Here is a 20852-nt window from a genome sequence, read left to right on the forward strand (position 1 = left end):
ATTCTTCATGTATTGACAGCAGATGCAATCATATAAATATCAGTAGATGAGATCATTTCTGGGAAGTTCCACCACAAAAAATCCCAGTGGACCTTACTGGTGTACCATTATACCTGACTGAGAACAGCAAATCAAAATAGGCCACCCCTTTTGTCCTGAAACCCAAATCCATGCCTGTCATGAGGCCATATTGCCACTGTTTTCATTTCCCAACACCTCCTGCCTCTTGGGCTTACAATTGGCCAGCTTATCCTGTCCAATTTTCAAAGGTTTACAATTTTCAAAGGCTTAGCCTGGGAGTCTACATTGTGGATACTACATATGTATTATGATGAGTACCATCGGTGGCTACAACAGAAACCCCAATCTGGTAAGTTTGAACCTCTTCGCTCGTAGTATGAAAAGTTCGCATATGTTGTGATATAGTAAACCTAAACTTGTTCTCTTGTAGTTGGAGAAAGATAAAGACACGAGAAGGAACCCATACAAGGATGACGAGCTCTTAGAGATGGTCGGCGACCTTTGCAACTTCATAATGGACCAGATTGTGTACCATAAAGGCACTTACCATCATCTTCTTTCCGACTTAGGTAGTAATCCTCTATACCAACACCTTCGTGAGACTGATAGGCTAGCCCTAGGCCGTTGATGACAATGTGGACTTGTGGTATGGTTTGGATCAGACTTTGGAACGGTTTGGACTTTGTTTTGCATGTGGACTTGTGGATTTCTTAATGGACTATGTACACTACCGGACTCCTTGAGTTTGCCGAGTGCCCGAAACACTCGGCAAAATACAGAAAACACTTGGCAACTTGTTCGCCGAGTGTAACACTCGGCGAATAGCACTCGCCATAAACAGTTCCGGCAAAGCCAACTTTGCCGAGTGCCATTTATCGGGCACTCGGCAAACATTTTGCCGTGTGCAGTTTGGCTCTCGGCGAAAAGAAACGGTCATAACGCCAGACCCGCCGTTAACAGCGACTTCGCCGAGTGTCAAACGGCAAGGCACTCGGCAACTAAATTTTTTTAAATATTTTTTATTTTTAGAATTCCTTGTCGCCGAGTGCTGCACTCGGCAAATTGTAAACATATGCTGAGTGTCACACTGTCAGACACTCGGAAAACATTTTTGAAACAGTATTTGGTTTTTTTTAAAAAAAATCTTTTCGCCGAGTGTCTTGGTGATAACACTCGGCAAATTGTGTTTACTTTGCCGAGTGTCTTGGTCATAACACTCGGCAAAGCCTCAGAAATCTGAATTTTTTTTTGTTTTTGCATTACATTTCACAGCACATATATATATCACAGCACAGATATGTTTCACAGCACAGATATATTACACAACACATATATATATCATCTCCACATATCACATACATCACAATAATCCACAATGGTACACAAATGTCATACCACAATACCAACATAAGGTTCGAGTTTAAAGTATCCACCACAAGTGCATTACAAGCATAAGTGCAACACAAGGAATAAGTTCAACACATGAAAAGAAGCAAATCACCAATTAGACCACGGCGACTGTTGCGGTGGGTCATGAGGTACATCGTTTGATGCCGCCGATTGACCCTGCACAAAGAATAGATAAGATTACTTGATAGCTGTAAAAGGAATTGTTGAGACATATATAGCTAGTAGCATTGCAATTCAAAAGGCAATACAATAAATACAACTGTGTGTGTGAGTGTGTGAGTGTGTGTGTGCTGGTGTGCTGGTGTGTGTGCTGGTGTGTGTGTGTAGGTGCAATTTTGTTACCCGCCTTGGCAGACAAGTTCCACCCGTTATGTAACGCTGTCTCGTACGTTTCGTGTAGTCCAACGTATGAGGAAGACAGAGTAAACCATTTCTGGGTTGCAGTTTTCCTGCTACAGTGCTCGCGCTCCTACCGGCAAGCCAAAGTAAAGATGGCAGCGGTTCGGGTTCGGTGCGGATATCCGCGGGTTTCGGGTCCGCGGTTTTCGGTTTCGGTTCCTGGTTTTCACCCACGGATTTGCGGGTTCGGATACCCGAAAAACCGCGGTTTTGGGGCGGATATTAAAATTGACCCGTGGAGCTCCATCGGGGCTCCGGAAATTTCAGCCCACCAGAAGCCCACCTAGGAACCCTAAGTATATAAGCGTGGAATCGACGATTCGTTCAGCCCCCAACCGGCCAACCCTCAGTCCCTCACTCCCTCAGCCCTCATCCAGTCATCCGCATCCACGGATCCACCCAGGCGCCGCAGCCGCACAGCCGCATCCACGCACGGGCGACGAGCGACGGCGGGTCGGCGGCTCGTTCCTTCCCCGCACGGCCGCACGCAGGTACGGCGGCGCATCCTGATCGGCGACTCCGGCGTCGGCAAGTCCAACCTGCTCTCACGCGCAACGAGTTCAGCCTCGAGTTCCGTCTTCCTGCCGTTCCGCCGACCAGAAGAGGTGAGCCGTCCGTCCTCTTGCCCTCCTCGCTCTCAGCCGCCGCTTTCCATCCGTTCGTTTTCCCGCCTCTCCGTTGCTTCCTCACTGCTGGATCTGTGGTGCCGCCGCGGTCTACAGGTGCGGGGCGTGGGGACGACGCCGGATCTGTGGTGCCGCCGGTGGGGCAAGATCTGGAGCGAGGCTGCGCGGGAGCTGATCCGGAGCTGCGTCTGGTGTGCCGGTGCTTGACCGCAGTCGACGCCGCGCCTGCTGCTGTTATGCTGTATGCGGTCGCTTAGGTATGGTTCCTCGGCCGTCTTCTTCTTTCGCTTACTGCTTATGAAATCGATCTATAGAGATGTGACATTTTGATTTTTGTTGCGCTTACTTGCATGGACACGGTCTCAGTCTCTCAGATTACTGCCTATAGTTGAGAGCTCTCTGTAAGTCTCATTCTAGGCGGCGTGCATGCCAATTGTTCTTGGTGTCAGCGTAGATGTTGCTCACTGGCATCAGGTTTCAAACTGATGGTATATTTTACAGAGTCTAGTATTTAAGCTCATAGTACTTCTCATGGAGTCATGGGTGCCATGCTAAAGGCTCTGTTGAAACCCTAAGATGTAAAATTCTTCAATTATACGCTATTTGCAATTGGCATATATGTTTGTGCAGTTTTGTGGAAATTTTGTTTTCTGCAATTCTCTCTATACATGAAATGAATTCATTGCTGCAATTGGCTAACACCAAAGGATATATGCAATTTTTCCATATGTTGTTCAGAAAAGTTTTTTTCCATATTTGCTGCAATTGGCTCTGTTGAAACCTGCTCTCATTGGCTCATTGCTGCAAATGGCCGTAAATTGAAGTGATTTCCACTTTCTTATGCTTTTCTTATTGTCAATAGCCATTGAAAAGTTTGCTGAGAAGTTAGCCCATCTTATGTCTATGCTCATCACGAATTTCCCTTTTGTATTTGTCAGGAAGTGAGCAATGTCGGCTCCTGGCGCTTCAAGTGGATCTCAAGCTGCTGCTGCTGCATCTCAATCTGTGGGTTCTCGTCCACGTCTTACAGCCAATTCAGCAGCACCGCCATCCGATTCAGCAGCACCGGCAACTGATTCTGCAACTCTAGGTAATAATTCAGTGGTAGAGGTAGAAGATGATGTTCCTGTTGGTAGTAAGAGGAAGCTAAGATCTGAAGTATGGAAAGACTTTGATTTGATTAATGTAAGTGGGGTATGGAAAGCAAAATGTAAATGGTGCAAAAAACATTTAGGTGGGGAGACAAGAAATGGTACAACCCACTTAAAGAATCACATTGCTGTATGTCAGGACAGAGCTACTAGAAAAGGTTTAACACAGTCTACTCTTAAATTATCTGCAAACCCACAAGATGGCACTGTCACATTAGAGAAGTATGTGTTTGATCAAGATGTCGCTAGGAAAGAACTTGCTTTAATGATTATTGTCCATGAGTTTCCTCTTTCCATGGTGGACTATGTTGGATTTCGCAAGTTTTGTGCTGCATTGCAGCCAGCATTCAAGGTAGTGTCTAGAAACACAATTAGGAAGGATATCTTGGATATGTATCAAGTGCAAAGCAGTGAAATTCCTAAGGTAGAAGAAATGTCTATTAAAATGAAAGAGAAATTCAACAAGTATTGGTCAGATGTGCATGGTTTGATGGCTATTGCTGCTGTCCTAGATCCTAGGTTTAAATTACAATTGTTGAATGCTCTTTTTCTCAAAATTCATGGGTCAGAAAGTGTAGCTATGGAAGCTGTCAACAAAGTGAAAGACTTGTTATACAATCTGGTTTTGGAATACCAAGATTGTATGGAGGATGTTGCCACAACAGATGGTGCTCAAACTAGACCAAGTGCTGCAAAGCAGATGGATGATGAAGATTGGATTGACACTTTTGATGACTACATGTCCAAACAGCCAGCTGTGACCTCCACCTATGTGCGAACAGAGTTAGATTTGTACTTGGAAGAGCCACTGCTGCCTAGGACACAAGAGTTAGATATCATTCAGTGGTGGCAACATGCAGGGCTCAAATACCCAACATTACAAAAAATTGCACGTGATGTCCTTGCTATTCCTGTGACAACGGTGGCATCTGAGTCAGCCTTTAGCACTAGTGGGAGAATAATTAGTCCACATCGTAGTAGGCTTGCACCATCAATGATTGAGGCACTTATGTGTATGCAAGCATGGTCTCATAATGACATGTTAGGTAAGTGCAGTTTCTATAAGTATGTGGTTTTCATTCCATATAAGTTATATAACTAATTTGTGAAAATCACATCAATGCAGGGTCTCATTCTACTTTTGTTGGTGCTTTGATGACTTGTCTTGATGAAAAAGATGAAGAAATGGTAGTGCTGTTGTTTCCTTGTATATTCAATTTGTGAATTTACAATGCGTTGAACATTCAAGTAATGAGCTACTCTCTATTTTTATTTCACAGGATGAAGATGACTCCACCATAATTGATGAATGATGAACTCTGTAATAATCTGGACAGTGTGTACTGTTATTTGTTTGGACTGTAATATGTGAACTGTACTGAACTTGGGTTGCTTCTCCAATTCTACCTTTGTGGCGCTGCAATATTTGTTTGGACTGTAATTGATGAATGTTTGGACTGTAATATTTGTTTGGATGTTTGGACTTTGCCACTTTGGACTAACTTCTGTACCATGTACGTCTGTATATGTGTGTAATATCTTTTGTTTCGACTTTGCCACTTTGGACTGTAATATTTGGACAGTGTGTTCTGTTAATGGCTGGACACAAATGTAGCTGCTACTTGCATGTTCTGTACAATATCCTCGGGTTTCGGTTAATTCGTCGGGTTTCGGGGATCCGCGGGTTTCGGTTTTGGGGATGGATTTTCACCCGAATCGATTTTCGGGGCGGGTTCGGGTTTCAGGTTCGGGTTTCGGTTTTGGGTGCCCAGACACTCCACCCGATCCGAACCCGCCCCGTTGCCATCTTTAAGCCAAAGCCAGGGCAATGTGAACAACAGTGACTTGTACAACTAAACTAAACTAAATAACTAATCCTCAGATCCAACATGTGGTCTTCTGAAATCCTTCTTAACTATGGGTTATCTATTTATCTACTGTCAACCATGCCCCATGAGTCTGACACCGAACCATACCAACGCAGGCACAATCTTCCAATGCAAACAGAAACACCCCATGAACTACCGCAACCCTGTCCCCTCTCTGCTCCTAGCTAGCTCCAAATCTTTTGGTCTGCTCTGAGAAAGCAAACCAAATATGATCCGATAAGATAAGCGGGGTGCCAATGCAAGATTGGCAATTGGCGATGTCAGGACAGGAGATGCAACCTGTTCACACCTGCAACTGCAACTGCAAGCAAGCTCCTATAGCACCGGAGATCATCACAGGAGCATACAGTGACCCAAAACCCAGCGACAACCAGATATGGTTCCCAGTAGAGTACCGATCGAGGCACCGAAAAGCCCCCCAGAGGCCCAGACCTGCAGGAGCTGCCTGCCGGTCCCGACTCCATGTTGCTGCTAGCTGCTGCCGCCGCAAGTGTGTGCAATGTAAGCCGGGGGACCCTAAGCCCACCACGCCCGGTCGGCACGTCGGCTCGCTGCTAAACTACGAGCCTTTCATGTCATCGTGTGCTTTCGACTGGAACGCACAAACCAAGCAGAAAAGCTACTAGTAAAAGCCCGTGTTAATCTAGCGCATTACATTAAGAACCCATCCTTATCTGCCGAGGGGGTGAAATGGAGTTGGATAGGGATGGGTGTGTGTGTGTGAGTGAGTGGACATGGGGATAGATGTACTCACAGGAGTGTCTTCAGGAGGACGAGGAGGAAGGAATAACGCTTGTGGCAGAGGTTCACCCATCTTCGCGCCGAGATTTTGCATCCACTGAAACATCTGCTCCTGCCTCTGCCGATCAGCGTCAATCTTCGCCTCTAACGCTATTCTCTGCCTCCTCTCTTCTTCTAGCTCGGCCTACAAAATTTCACCCCAATGTTACAATAAAAATCAAAGGTATGTAAGAAACAATGAACGACGAATAAAAGAGTAATAACCTGCAAAGTCTGCATGGCGTGCTGTGTACTGGTCGGCCGTGGGCGTATGGGCGGCCTCTGGCCCGTGTCGCTTGCTCGGATCTGGGAGAGAGTGGGAGTAGTGGCCGTGTCGATGACGCTGTCGCCAAGCTAGTACCTGCCATGCTTCTTGCCTCCTCCCACCCTCATGACAAGGTCTCCTTTGAAATCCTGGGTGCTCGGATCGTACTCCGGCCCATGGACCGCCTTGGCCGCCGTTGTGTACTCGGTGAGACGGTTGTGGATGGAGGTATTGCTGTACGCCGAGGGGGGGTCCTCCGGGTTGAAGTCGACAACGGACGTCACCTTGCCCTTGTGGGCCATAGCCCATGCCTTCACCTGGGAGCAAGGTGCGCCACCATGTGACGCCGACTGTGAAACAAACAGTAAGATCATTAGAAACTATGCAGAAGCAAGCGTTGGAATACATAAATGAAGTCACGTACCCATCTCTCTACGTACTCGGCAAGGGTAAGGTTCCCCTGATGGTGTGGTGCACCTGTCATCATCAAACGCCGCTCCCGGCAAGCGGCGTGTGTCTCCGACCACTCCAGGGAGCACCACTTGTCCACCATCCTCCTCCAGCACTCGCCTTTACCGGCCACCCAATTTGGAGGCACCTACACGTCAACAAGCATTTGTCATATAAGAACACAGTAAGTGTACTTAATCTCAGGAAGAAACAGTATTTACCAGCATGTATTGCTCTTTGGTCAGCGTCAAGGTTCTTGCGAGGTCTTTGTCGATCTTGACTTCCTCGAAGACAGCTTTGTATTGCTGTACAGCCAGGATACGCGCCTCGGAGTGCATGTCCTTCACGAGCTTGTAGCAGGCTTTGTGAGCATGCCTCTCGGCCCTCTCCTCGTATCCCTCGTCACATCTGTAGAAATCCTGCATATAAACATTATGTATGTAGTCATTATTTCAAGGATGTGATAGGAATGCGATGCATTGAGCAAGATAGTGCGGGGAAGGCTTACCCACAGCTCTTTCACAACCCGCTGCGCCTTGTTGTCGAATTTCCTGCCTTCCCGATCTCGTACATCAGGGGCAGAGGCGTAGTGCTCGAACGTGTAGGCCGGCTCCACCCCTCCTGCCCAGTCCACCAAGCCGGGGAAGTGTTCCCTACACAGAAGACCCAGGATTCCACCGGGAAGGCATTTGTGATCACCTGCAGCCACAACCTTCCATCCCCTGTCCAAGTGATTAACGAAAAAATATTAGTTTGTATTTTGCCATGTTAAACATATCAAATGAAGTAGCGATAACATCTTAAGATACTTACCTTGGACCATTGGGGCGAATCACCGGCCGTTTCGTGAAAGGTATAGGCTGTTCCGGGAGGCGTAAAGGGCCTCGCAACCAGATCTTCGAAGTAGAGGAAGAGGAACCCCCCGCCGAGGGCTCCTCGTGCTCGCCCTCCTTCTCCTCGTGCTCGCCCTCCTCCTGCTGGGCCTGCTCCTTGTGCTCCTCCTCCGCCTCCTCCTGAGGCGAGGGAGGTACAGGCGACGGCGGCCGAGTCGCTGCACGCGCCTGCCGACCCTGGCCTCTCGGGCGACCCCTGCGCCTCCACGGCGGCTCCTCAGCTGCAGGAGCGGACGCCGAGCTCCGGTAAAATGACCCGACGGACCTCATACCGCCCACCATCTTTTGTCAATCACCTGCAATTAAAAAGAGTAAACCAATAAGCACATATCAATAGGACAACCTGAAAAATAAATGCAAAATAAACGAAACATAATTAGAAAATGATAGTATTACTTGTATTAGAAATATACATCATGATCGGGATCAACCGGATCATAACTCTCATCATCACTATCACACATGTCGAAATAATCAACACTATCTGAAGAACCAATGTTGTCATCATTGGCATTGCCTATACGCACTCGCTCAAGTAATTCTAAGTCTTGCACATTTTCCACCTCATCTCCATCGTCCTCTTCATCAACCCTTTCATTATCTACTTCCATTTCGATCGCACCGGTTAAGTCTATCTCAAAACTCCCTTCTAGCCCCTCCTCTTGATAGAACTCCCCGTCATATGTGTTTGGGTCTAAGTTGTAATCTTGATCATTTGGGAGAGGTAGTCTACCATGTGGCGATGTCTTCTGCACAATATACCAACCCTTAAGACGATTGTCGTTTGGGCACGCGTATGGCAGATAATAAACTTGCGTCGCCTGTTGAGCAACAACATAGACATCTTCCCCTGGATAGACGGAATCCTGACGAATTTCAACCAGCCCAAGATTAGGGGTCCGTCTCGTTACTGCAGGATCAAACCAATGACATTTGAATATGACAGGCTTAAGGGGTTTGGAACCACGAAATTTGACTTCGTAGATTTCTTCGATTCTCCCATAATAATCGGCCCCATCAGTGCCGGGCGTAAGAACTCTGGTATTTGTGGTTCTTCGATTGGGCCGACTTTCCTCATGTGCTGTCGTGTGAAAGCGATATCCATTCACGTCATACGCGGCAAATGACCTGACCCTATATAGAAAGCCACTGGACACCTGTGCTAACTCGGGATCCATAGACTCATCGGTTTGGCCCTGCAAGCTGAAGCAGGATATATCGTTAAACTAAGTACGAGCAACTTGTAATGTCAAACTAAGTACGAGCAAAGTTGGACAATACCTTCTGTGCGAACCAAGAAATGAAATCAGGCATTCCATTTCCCGCACCCTGTTTAAGAAGGGTATCACATTCTTGCAGGGTAGGTTCCCTTGATAGATGCCAGTAGTGATCAAGAAATTCCCTATAACAATGAGAAACAAGAGAGTTGGATACCGAATAGTGACAGCATATTTAACAAGTTCGTTGTGAACTTACTGCATGTACGGCTCCACTTTGGGAAGGTTGGTCAACACATAGTGCATGATAGTGCGCCACTCTTCATGTCTCAATGTCTTGGGTTTCCAATCACTTGTACTTCCGAGCTGCCCTCAGAAAAGGCTGAGGTTCGATTCATTTTCGCCAGCATTGTAGCAAGGGGGTGGATTATGCACGCTGGGAAGGTTGTCACTATAGTAACTTGTTGTGAAGTTTGACACCTCCTCCAGAATGTATGTCTCTGTAACGGAAGCCTCAATTTTGCCTTTATTCTTATATTTACTTCGAACAACCTTTAGACATCTCTCGATTGGATAGCACCAATGGCCCTGCACGGCCCCCCCATTCGTGCCTCATACGGGAGGTGCAAGATCAAATGCTGCATCGGAACAAAGAAACCGGGTGGAAATATCTTCTCCAACTTACAGAGAAGCACCGGCGCCATTCTTTCCAAGTCCTCAACCACTTTTTGAGACAACTCCTTGGCACAAAGCTGACGGAAGAAATAGCTCAACTCTGCCAGCACTAGCCAGACATGCTCAGGGACATAGCCACGAACCATCGCCGAAAGAAGCCGCTCAATCCATATGTGGAAGTCATGGCTCTTCATCCCTTTGACTCGCAGAGTAGATAAGTTCACTCCCCTCCTCAGATTCGCTGCATACCCATCAGGGAACATCAACGTTTGCATCCATTCAAGTACTTGCCTTCTTTGGGGCCTGGTCAAGATGAAATTGGCCTTAGGCTTGCTCCATGTCTTGCCGCCTCTAGGAGGCTTCATTTCTTGCTTTGGTCTATCGCATAACGTTGCTAGGTCCACTCTAGCCTTAACGTTGTCCTTTGACTTTTTAGTGTCCATGAGTGTTCCCCAAAGTGCCTCGGCTACATTATTTTCAGTGTGCATCACATCAATGTTATGTGGAAGAAGGAGGTCATCATAATAGGGGAGCCTCTCCAAGCCCGACTTATGAGTCCACATATGTTGACGACCATATCCCACAAAACCATCGCCTTGTGGGTTGATGACGAGAGCATCTATCTGAGCACGAACCTCGGCACCAGTCATGATCTGGGGTGCGGGGTCTGTCACTACCACACCTTTCGTAAAGTTCTTGATGTCTCGTCTAAATGCATGCTCAACAGGGAGGAACTGTAGATGCTTGTTGAACGAAGAATACTTGCCACCCTTCTTCAACCAAATGAACTGCATAGCTGTCTTGGATAATGGGCATGGGAACCTCCCGTGAACACACCAGGCGCAGAATATCCCATACGCCAAGAAGTCATGCAGGGAGTAGTGGTACCAGACATGCATTCTGAAGTTCCTCTTCGTAGCTCGGTCATATGTCAACACCCCTTCCTCCCAAGCACGGACCAGCTCATCAATCAGAGGCTCCATGAACACACCCATCTTACTCCACGGGTGTCCAGGAATTATCAATGACAAGAATATATTCTATCATCGAAACACGACACCGGGGGGGGGGGAGATTGAGGGGGATAACGAAGATTGGCCAACAAGTGTATGGGGCAGCCATCAGTCCATAAGGATTGAACCCATATGTTGCTAGTGCAACACGTACATTACGAGCCTCAAGAGCTTTCTCACGATGAATCCCATCAATGTGGGTCCATGCTTCACCATTAGATGGATGTACCATCTTCTCAGGACTGTATCGAGTGCCATTTTTGTGCCACGTCATCTGTTTCGTGGTTTCCTCAGTCATGTATAGCCGTTGGATCCTCGGTAAGAAGGGAAGGTACCGTAGGATCTTCACGGGGATCTCAAGCTGCCTCTTCTGACCATCACCAGACTCTACCTCCAGGTACCTAGAGGATTGACACTTTGGACAATACTTTGCTTTCTCGTGTCCTTTCCTAAATAGGACGCACCCCTTTAGACAAGCATGTATATGCTCATATGGCATCTTGAGTGCACGAAGGAGTTTCTGCGACTCGTACATGCTCTTTGGCATAATGTGAGCTTCTGGAAGCAAGCTGCCAATAACTGCCAACGTAGCATCATAACAATCTCGACTCATGCTAAACTGAGCCTTTAAGGCCATTACCCATCCAATGGCATCTAGTTGAGAAACCTTTGTGTGGCCGTGAAGGGGTTTCTGTGCCGAAGACAACATGTCATAATACGCCTTTGCGGTTGCCTCTGGCTCCTCCTCCCCACCTTCTTCACCTACGTGTGCTTCGTGAAAGTTATTTAGCCAGTCACCTACCCCGGCATCAGCATCGAAATCTTCGACGCGTGCTCTCACGACCTCCTCTCTCATTCGATCGGCTTCACCGTGGTAGATCCACTGAGTATAATCTGCCGTGAATCCATTTTTGCAAAGATGAGTAGACATGACATCCTTTGGTTGCCGACGCCTGTTTGCACATCTACTGCACGGACACCAAATGGCTGATGCTCCTGGAACTAGGGCAAATGCTCTATCTATGAAAGCCTCCGTCTTCTCAATCCATTCATCAGTCAAAGCACGCTGACTTGGGCGGCCCGTGTACATCCACTCACGGTCATCCATCCTCTGACACATATATATATATATATATATATATATATATATATATATATATATATATATATATATATATATATACCAGCGAGACATTAACAATCAATTGCATGTACACGATGTTCCTACCATCTAATAGGTCAGGATAGGTCCTAATCCCACCCGAGGATGCGTAGCTGGGGTTAGTCTCCATGGTCTACTCCGCTCCGAGACAGAATTTCGGTAGCACCTTCCCGCTGTTCTCCAAATACACGTCCCGGTAGGAAGATTGTGTATCCGGAGAACAACAGGGAGATGCTGTCAAAACTCTGCCTCGGAACAGAGTAGACCACGGAGACTAACCCCATCTACGCATCCTAGGGCTGTCCAAAAAACGTGGACAATTCAAAACAGATACGGTTATCGATATGCAAAGAGCTGCATATTTCCAACCGTATCTCTTTCGAACGGGAGACGCCTAACCAGGTTACGTGCTCTACAAACATGCATGATACGGAAAAGAGGGGTGTTTTATGCCTCACATCGCTGTCCCGCAAACAGGAGAAGCCTCAACCGCTACAAGGTCCACGGAACACCAACAAACAGCCAGAAGCCTCAGTCCTCCCTAAAAGAATAAGTTATTTCACACGAGTAAGTAATTACCTTTATATCACCATAAACAAAGTAAAAAGAAACAAGATCTGGACTTTTCATCGAATAGAAGCTAGCTAGCTAGGTTTCCAAAAACAGGACCTAAAAGCATCTCTACGTTTCAAGGCATATTCCAAAAACCATGATCTGGACTTTTCAGCCTCCTGGTGTGATGTGAGGTTTTTTAGTTCTCGCCTAAGCCTATACATAGAGAGTCTAAATTTCTACTAAACTACTGGCAGATCGGTTTCTGAACTCTGAAAAATATTGTTTCTGTGAGACTAAGCTGATGTGACCTGTGAGCAATAGATTTTAGCAAATTGTTTGACAGAGGGGCTATGTACCAATATAATCTGCTACCCCAATCTAAGCTGATGTGACAGACTGGATGTGGTAGGGTGAGGTGTACAAGGGCAGGCTTCAGAAAATAATCTGCTACCGGAAGCAAGCAAACTGAATCGGTCTCATGTCTCAATTTCATTTGTTAGCTCGCGTATGCTGGGGGATGAGGCGCTCAGGGACTGGGAGCTTGCTCTTCGTCTCGCGCACACGCGGTGTTCGGAGAAATGCCCCGTATAGCAGAGTAGCTGGCATTCGGACTTTCCGTGAATTTTTCTCTATTTATCTGAGCCTTCAGATCCTGGTCATCCTATTCCAGCAACTGGATTGCTTCTGCTTGCTCGGCTGTTTTTGTAGATTGCTGATGCTCATGAGATTCGGTCTTACTAGGGTAGGGTGCTACTGTCGGATACTACGTGCTAGCTATATTCTCTGTTTGGTAGCCACTGAAACGACTCAGCTTCTAGAGAATTACTTCAGTGAGCTAAATACTCTGTTCATTATTGCTTCCTGCAGATCTCAAGCAGCCGATTAGTTGGACTTTTATATACTTATTACTACCTTGCAATCTAGTAAAAGATGAACTCGACACGCCGAGCTTCAAAAGCGGCAAAGTCAACAATCAATTACCACAGGTTTTCATTAGATGAGCACCACTTATTTGAGCCAGATGCTTTGATTACTAAGGAGCGAGATGCCAATCATCAATCAAGCCAAAGTTCTCAATCTTGCAGAACATATGCTTGCAGAAGATTGACCACTCCCCAGTTTGTATCTTGTTGGCCAGCCTGAATCATCTGGCACAACTCAAAGATCTGAGATTCATGGGACTTCGAGTAGGGAAGACCATGTGTGCTTTAGCAGGGATCAACAAGGAAATATACTGACACCTTGCTATGTGGAAAGCTCAAGTGGTCTGAGATCTCAAAACTGTTTGTCTACACCTAAAAAATTTTATGAGGATCTTATTTCGGTAAAGAAGATGTTGATGCTGACACCATTCAATAGCGTTATTGGTGCATCATCCACATGGAGGCATATGTGCGCAAATAAGGTTGGAGGTGCACATTATTTGCACTGTGGAAATATATACTCTATGCTAACTGAAAAGATTGGGACTTCTCAGAGTAGCAAAAGAAGCATGTGTGAGGAAACTTATGCTTGTTCCACCAATATGGACATTAGGGACGATAGCTATTTGAATCAAACAAGAAGCACGCCTGACGAGCTATTTACTATCTCAAATGAAGAAGCTAGCAGTACACATGATCGTGAAAGTTCTCAACACAATACTGAATGTAATCTAGAAATTTTCCAAGAAGAAAATATTTTTTTAGCTTGCCCAGTGCACGAAATGGAAATTGGCAAAGACACGAGGATAATGCCAGGAAATCAGATTTTCAGTAAGGCATGCACAGATGTTCAGCTTGACAAAAAAAAACTAAAACCAGTTCTTATTTGCTACCACATCCAGTCCAGATGGCAGAGTATCTATATATTGCATAGTAATCACCATGCAATTTAGAACAAGGGTTGGCAAGCAAATGCAGAGAATACTGCTGGTAGGCTAAATAAGGCTGAACTAATCTGGACTAATGTTCCACCCAACGACAGTAATTTTCCTTTGCAGCTACTTTGTGGGATTTGTTGGAAAATGAATTTGGCATCCAAATACTCCAGCACATAAACATTTTAAGACTAGGAACAATGTGTTCTTCAAATCAACAACAAAATTATAGCTAGGGTCAGATGGCTGTGTTGATTGACCCCTCCCCTCCCCTCCCCTCCTCTGCCCCCAATCCTGCTGCTGCTTGCTTTATCAGCTTTATCAGCAACAGATGCATATGAATGCATGCATCGCGTATTATTACCTATGCACATATCTAATCGAAATCAAAATTTGCCACTTCTGAAACCGAAATCAAAACTGAAACGAGTCCCAAATCGGAAGCAACCGAGCAGGGCGACTTTGAGTTACCTGGGTCGCCGTAGAACAGCTATCGTCGGAGAGGCGGCCGCGCTGTAGAAGCCGCCCAGGAGGTCGTCGGAGTGGCATCGAGCAAGGGGCTCCTTGCGGGCGGGCACCGAGGTGGCGCAGGGACTCGCTGGGGGCAGGCAGGCGGGGTCGTGCTCGCGCTCAGTTTCGCGGCGGGGACAGGGGCGTGGGCCAGCTGGTGGTTGTGGCAGACCGGCCGGGCGGGATGGAGGTCGACGGCGGAGGCGGGCGGGGTGGGGAGGGAGGGGGCCGCGGAGTGGGGAGGGAGGGGGTGGCGGAGGGGTTGCGGTGGAGGGTGTGCGGTCGGCGGCGCGTGGGGAGGGAGCTCGACGGTGGCGGGCGTGGGGAGCACGATGGAGTGGGCAGGGAGGAGGGCGCGTGAGGGGGAGCTCGACGGCGGCGCGAGGGGAGGGAGGTCGACGGCGCCGCGTGCGCGTGGAAATGAAGTGAACAGAGCCGGCCAGCGGCCTAGTTATTTTGTGGCCTGTTTGCCAAGTGTCGGCCCGATACGACACTCGGCAACGTTTTTAAAAAAAAAATCCCATCAGTTTGCCGAGTGTCGGCCGATGGCGCACTCGGTAAACTACTTAAAAAAACCTAAACGCCTAGTTGCCGAGTGCCGTGACGATTGGGCACTCGGCAAACATTTTTTTTTAAAAGTGCCCTCCTATTTTCTCTATTTTAAAAAATCCATGTTCTCCCTTAACAAAAAAATTTTAAAAAAAATTATTACATTTTTGCCGAGTGCCACCTATGCAGCACTCGGCAAACTTATTTCTATATTTCATGCTGCCCTTTTCTTTCCTCTACTTAATTACTTTCCTTTATTTCATGTTTCACTAATTTCATGAAATTAACTTGCATTACACTTTGTTAGGTGCACTCACAAATGTGAATTTCAAGCTTGTACAAAAATTGGACTATTATTTCATGTGTTTGTATATCACGCATCTAAAATTCAATAATTGCGACAAAAGAATTAAAATTATGAAATGGCTCCGAAAAATTGCCAAAAATTCACAAGAAGCGATTTTTGTTCTCTATTGTATATACAAAAATTTTTGAAGTGAAACTCCAAATCGACATTCAAATTGTCTCCTCATCTTACCGGATCTTTCTTAAATCTCAGAAACTTTTTCGGAGATGATCCGATTTGTAAGCAGCGTACATGTTAACTTTGCCGAAACACTCTTAATTTTTTACCATAGCCTCCACGTATGATATCATGACAACTTGACAAAATTCGTGATTTTCAGACTTCGTTTGCTTTTTATAGAATTTTCAGACTTTTCCGCCACGCGTTTCTGCTCATGTTTCGCGATCACAATGTTCGAAATTTCTGGCCTGGCCCTGGATACGGTCTCAAAACAGACTCAGTGACAAGAATATCATTTTTTATTCACTTTTTTCGGATATTCGAAGCACTTGCAGTTCAAATAAAAAAAATTACCGAAAATTCATTTGACTAAAATAAATTGACGAAATATAGTTAAATAACTCAGAAATGTACAAAACTTCAACACAGAGCAACAGGTATTGTAAGACAACAGTACAAAAAGTTTGGGAGGTAAAATCAAAAAAAAAATTGTTTGCCGAGTGTCATATTCTGACACTCGGCATATAGTAGGATTTGCCGAGTGTTGTACTTTGACACTCGGCATATAGGTTGGTTTGCCGTGTGTTAACGGGTGGCACTCGGCAAAATGATAACGGAGGTGACGGTGTTACCCCGGACATGAAGTTGCCGTGTGTCTTTTATTTGCCGAGTGTCAGCACTCGGCGTAAATTGTTATGCCGTGAGTTTTAGTTTTGCCGAGCGTCGTCTTTGGGACACTCGGCAAACACCATGTTTGCCGAGTGCCCGAAATCTTGCCCACGGCAAAGGTGGGGACACTCGGCAAATTAGGTGTTTCTGGTAGTGGTTATAATGATGGACTTCATAATGGACTATGTTATAATGATTGATTTTTGTGAATTATGACTTGTCATGATGTTTTAAATAATGGTCTTGTGTTTGTGGATGTATATATGTGGCGGTCAGATTCGAATTTGAATTATATATATATATATATATGTGGTCAGATTTGAATTTGAATTTTTTTTGCTGGAAAATCCATTGTATGGGCGGTTCTTGATTGAACCGCCCTTACAAATACACACAGCAGGGGCGGCTGGTGATACAGCCGCCCTTACAGAAGTCCACTATAGGGGCGGCTGATATTACCAGCCACCCCTACAGAGGGCACTGTAGGGGCGGCTGAAAAAATCAGCCGCCCCTACAGAGGGCACTGCAGGGGCGGCTGAAAACACCAACCGCCCCTACAGAGAGCACTGCTGGGGCGGTCAAGAAACCGCCCCTATAGAGGCAACCTCTGTAGGAACACCCTGAGAAGGACAACTGGCGCAGCCGCCCCTAAAGAGACTCTAGAGCCGCCCCTACAGTTAACTTCTATAGTAGTGCTCGTACTTCTTCCCTTACTTGCTTCAGACCAGTGCAGTGGATTCATTGCACTGGTGTGGAGGTTGGTGGTGGGAAGGCGTCTAGTTGGAGGCCTGCAGTAGCTGAAGAGAAGCAACCAGGCAGGCGGGGACTATGGCAGCCATCCATCAATGGGCCTCGGGTACCTACGCTGGTAGCACATGCGTCCATGTGACTTTGCGCATGCATCCATGCGATTGAACACCTCACTGTCACCTCACGTGACCATCCTCGACCTCGATTCCATTCAAGCCACCTGCTGTCTCTAAAATTTTCTCATTCTTTACGATGATCAATGACTGGGACAAAACTTTAAGAGTTCTGAATGCATGTATCGTATTTAAGATTTTTTTCTCCATACCTCCATCAAACTTCAAAGACGATTCAAGATTGAACAAGTGCAATATATATACAACAAGAAGAAGCGTGCGTTGCTTGCCAACGGCTACCAAATCTCTTAGCTACGGGGCAAAATCTTACTCATATTTTAAGCAAAACAAATTCTACTAGTACAAAAATGATTTTAGGAGACGAGGGATTTTATTATAGATCTTTTACAAGGGTTGGAAAAGTACCATCGTATACCTCCAGGTGCTTTCATCTTTTTCTTTTTCTAGGTAACTAATTGAGAAATATATTATACAGGATACTTTAGTAATTGAGGTTGCGCCCTTCTGAAAGTAGATGTAACCCTGGCCATGAAGCACACGCGGCCCTGAAGGTGGCCTCACTGGCGGAGCGCAACACACCGGAGGGCATGGACGGCGGCTAGCGTGCCATGGCAGACTACGAGGCAGCAAGGCTTTGGACGCCGAGTGTGCGGCCTTAGTCAGGACCACTGTCAAGTTCCTGTTCGAGCTCGAGAAGCTGGATGGCCTGCTCCGCGGCACGGCCATGCTGCTACCGCCATTGCCGGAGCCTGAGGTGAAGCAGGAGCGGCTCGTCGAGGTGCTAGGTGCCACCCGAGCGAGCAGGAGCAAGCACGTCAACCGCGGCTTCCTCTCGGGCCTCCTCGTGCAGTTTTGCACCAAGGAACCCGGGGAGCGTATATGTGGCAGTCAGGGAGCAGAGGGCGCGAAGCCGCTTGGCATGCCTAACGCCGGACTGAGCCATGATGTCATGATGACGTCATATATGCTCTTTTCCCCTTTCAAAATTAAAGAAGAAATGTCTTCAAATACAAGTGCTTGTGCCCTGTTTGTTACTGGACTAAAGTTTAGTCACCCCTTGAGGACTAAAGGGGATTGAACTACTGTAGGGCCTGTTTGGTTAGATGGGACTAGAGACTACTGAGCCTATTTTAGTCCCAAATAGTCTCTACTTTCTCGAACACACGGACTACTAAAGGGACTAGAAGATGTTTGGGCTGTAGTCCTTGAAGGATGGCTATTTGGGACTCTTAGGCCAAGTTGACAAACCATGCCCTTATCTCTCTCCTCTTTTATTGTGTCGGGACCATCCGCGTCTGTCCGTTGGAGCGTGCGCCGCCGCGGCCTAGAGCACCGATAGCGACTGTGCGACGAGGCTATGCGCGACGGCGACGGCGAACAAGGAGCTCGCGGACCCGGACCTCACGGCCGTGCACGGGGAAGGTTACAGCGGTGCGGTGAGCCGTTCCTCCAAGCATCGGCGACAGCGTCTTCTCTCCCTAGATCTGACAACGTGGAGGTGCCCGCCTCCGCTCTCCACCATCCCGGCGCGCAACGAGATGGTGGTGAGCTCGTGGCCGCGTCGGAGATGGCTGCCAGCTCCGGCATCCCGGTGCCCCTTCCCCACCTCCGGCATCTGGCGGCCCCTCCCCACCTCTGACATCTCGACGCCCCCTCCCCACCACTGCCCACGGCGGCGTCCCTCCCCGGGCGCGCGTGCAGCTGTCGGCGAGAGTGGCACGGGGTGCCCCATTCCTTGGCGAGGCTAGGCAAGAGAAGTGTGGGTATTTTGGTCTTTATTTATCTTCCTTAATGGTCTTTAGTCTCTTTGAGTCCCTAGAACCCAACAGGGCCTTAGTCACCTTTTAGTCTCCATGTTTGACATTTTTTTAAAAGGACGGTAAAAGCTTTGCCGCGATTTCTATTAGACAAACAAAGAAAAAAGGCAAGTGCCAATCCAGTTTTTTGAATTGAAATTGGACCAGAAAAACCATACAACTCAGGAGAGCGCCTCACTCATCCTGCATAACTTTGGAATAACTATCACAACTCACGCCACTACTTGCAGCTTGGTCGAATCGACCCAACTAACAACTACCCAACTAACAACAACTTGGACGAAGAAATGATCCATTGGAGCACCGAGCACCACCACCCTTGGAGAAGCGCCATGGCAGACGGCAAGAGACTAACGGCGAAAAACTGGATTGCCTAGTAGAGCCTTCAAGAAGGAAACGACACCAAGAGCGTAGACAAGCTAGCCCGATAAGGGAAGGTTTTAAAGTTTGGCATTTTAGGGTCAAAAAGTGACTACAGTTCAGTCTCTAAAGCTCCCCCAAACCACCTGAATGATGGAGAAAAAATGTCCCATTTTAGGTCACTCGACTACTATAAATGCAATCATCCAGGGTTTTGACGTTTTGTCATCTAGACATGAGGAGACGAATCACGTTTGCTTTTGCCACTTAATTGGTGTCGCACTTGTATTCATAGGGATGACGACTGTACTGGTAGGTTGTGACACTGCCTTTTTATTTTTATTTTTTTGCAGCACGGGATGCGGCTGGCAGATGTGGACAAAATGAAGGAGTTATTTGATCCGACACTTGTTGAAGAATCATAGCTGATGGACGTAGCGCTGCTGTGCAAAGAGTTTGATCCGGCAGACGGTCAGACCATGGCAAAGGGCAGATCTACCCACCCCAGAGCTTCCCCAGCACCCCGCTATAATCGGCTCACAGGCACATAGCAAACAACAGCTGGCCATCAGCATCACCTTTATAAAAATATACCACAAATACAGGATAATAATAGAGATTTGGACAACCCCAGCCCCCGCTGAACACATCAAATGGCACCGCGCCACGGACTCCAGCCGGAAAGGATGTCAGGTCTGCTAATGCGCAAAGAAGACGAAAAGAGAGGAGCGTATACGCACCTGCCAGGCAGACGAGCGAACTGGAGCTGTAGTACAGCTGGCAGGGGGACGCTTTTATCCGACGCTTTCCCTGCCCGGGCGGTGAGGCCCAACACGAACGCACCTATCGCTGGTCGACAACGCTATCCTTTCTCGCGACATGTTCAATGGCGAGAAAGTGTTGCCAGCCCGAAAGAACAAACGCTCAATAGACTCAAGATCAGGAGAGGAATGACGAGTTGAGACCCCAAATGAATGTGGACGATGGCTTGTCTTCTCCTGACACCGGTTTGGACTTTCTGAGCTTTCGCTTATATTATAGGGAGTACTACATCCATTCAGTCCAAACTATGGGATATGCTCACTGTTTCCAGTTCTGTAATTCAGGGCAAACCATTTGTGACTTTGGACGTGCCACTATCACACTACGAAAACCTGGAAAAACGGTACTCGT

General features: G+C 47.1%; 1 protein-coding gene and 1 pseudogene across 1 annotated transcript; both read right to left on the reverse strand.

Annotated features, from left to right (window-relative positions):
- Nucleotides 1–1518: 1518 nt before the first annotated feature.
- Nucleotides 1519–6843, reverse strand: LOC136480916 (uncharacterized; annotated as a pseudogene).
- Nucleotides 6844–8150: 1307 nt separating this feature from the next.
- On the reverse strand, nucleotides 8151–11897 carry LOC136480917 (uncharacterized). The gene is made up of 3 exons (XM_066478342.1): nucleotides 11254–11897; nucleotides 9166–9286; nucleotides 8151–8180 (listed from the first exon to the last, which is right to left on the reverse strand). Exons 1-3 carry the CDS (start codon nucleotides 11895–11897, stop codon nucleotides 8151–8153), a joined length of 795 nt encoding a protein of 264 aa, XP_066334439.1.
- Nucleotides 11898–20852: the final 8955 nt, after the last annotated feature.

This window comes from Miscanthus floridulus, chromosome 9 (genome assembly GCF_019320115.1).
Source record: "Miscanthus floridulus cultivar M001 chromosome 9, ASM1932011v1, whole genome shotgun sequence".
NCBI classification, from domain to species: domain Eukaryota; kingdom Viridiplantae; phylum Streptophyta; class Magnoliopsida; order Poales; family Poaceae; genus Miscanthus; species Miscanthus floridulus.

What these genes read in the sequence shown, in the direction of transcription:
- LOC136480917 (XM_066478342.1), bottom strand. Translation starts at nt 11,897, where the DNA reads ATGGATGACCGTGAGTGGATGTACACGGGCCGCCCAAGTCAGCGTGCT. An exon ending in ATACATGCTTGTCTAAAGGG is followed by an intron (nt 9,287 to 11,253) that starts GTGCGTCCTATT and finishes TCATTGTTATAG; the next exon opens with GGAATTTCTTGATCACTACT. An exon ending in TTTCTTGGTTCGCACAGAAG is followed by an intron (nt 8,181 to 9,165) that starts GTATTGTCCAAC and finishes TTTTAATTGCAG; the next exon opens with GTGATTGACAAAAGATGGTG.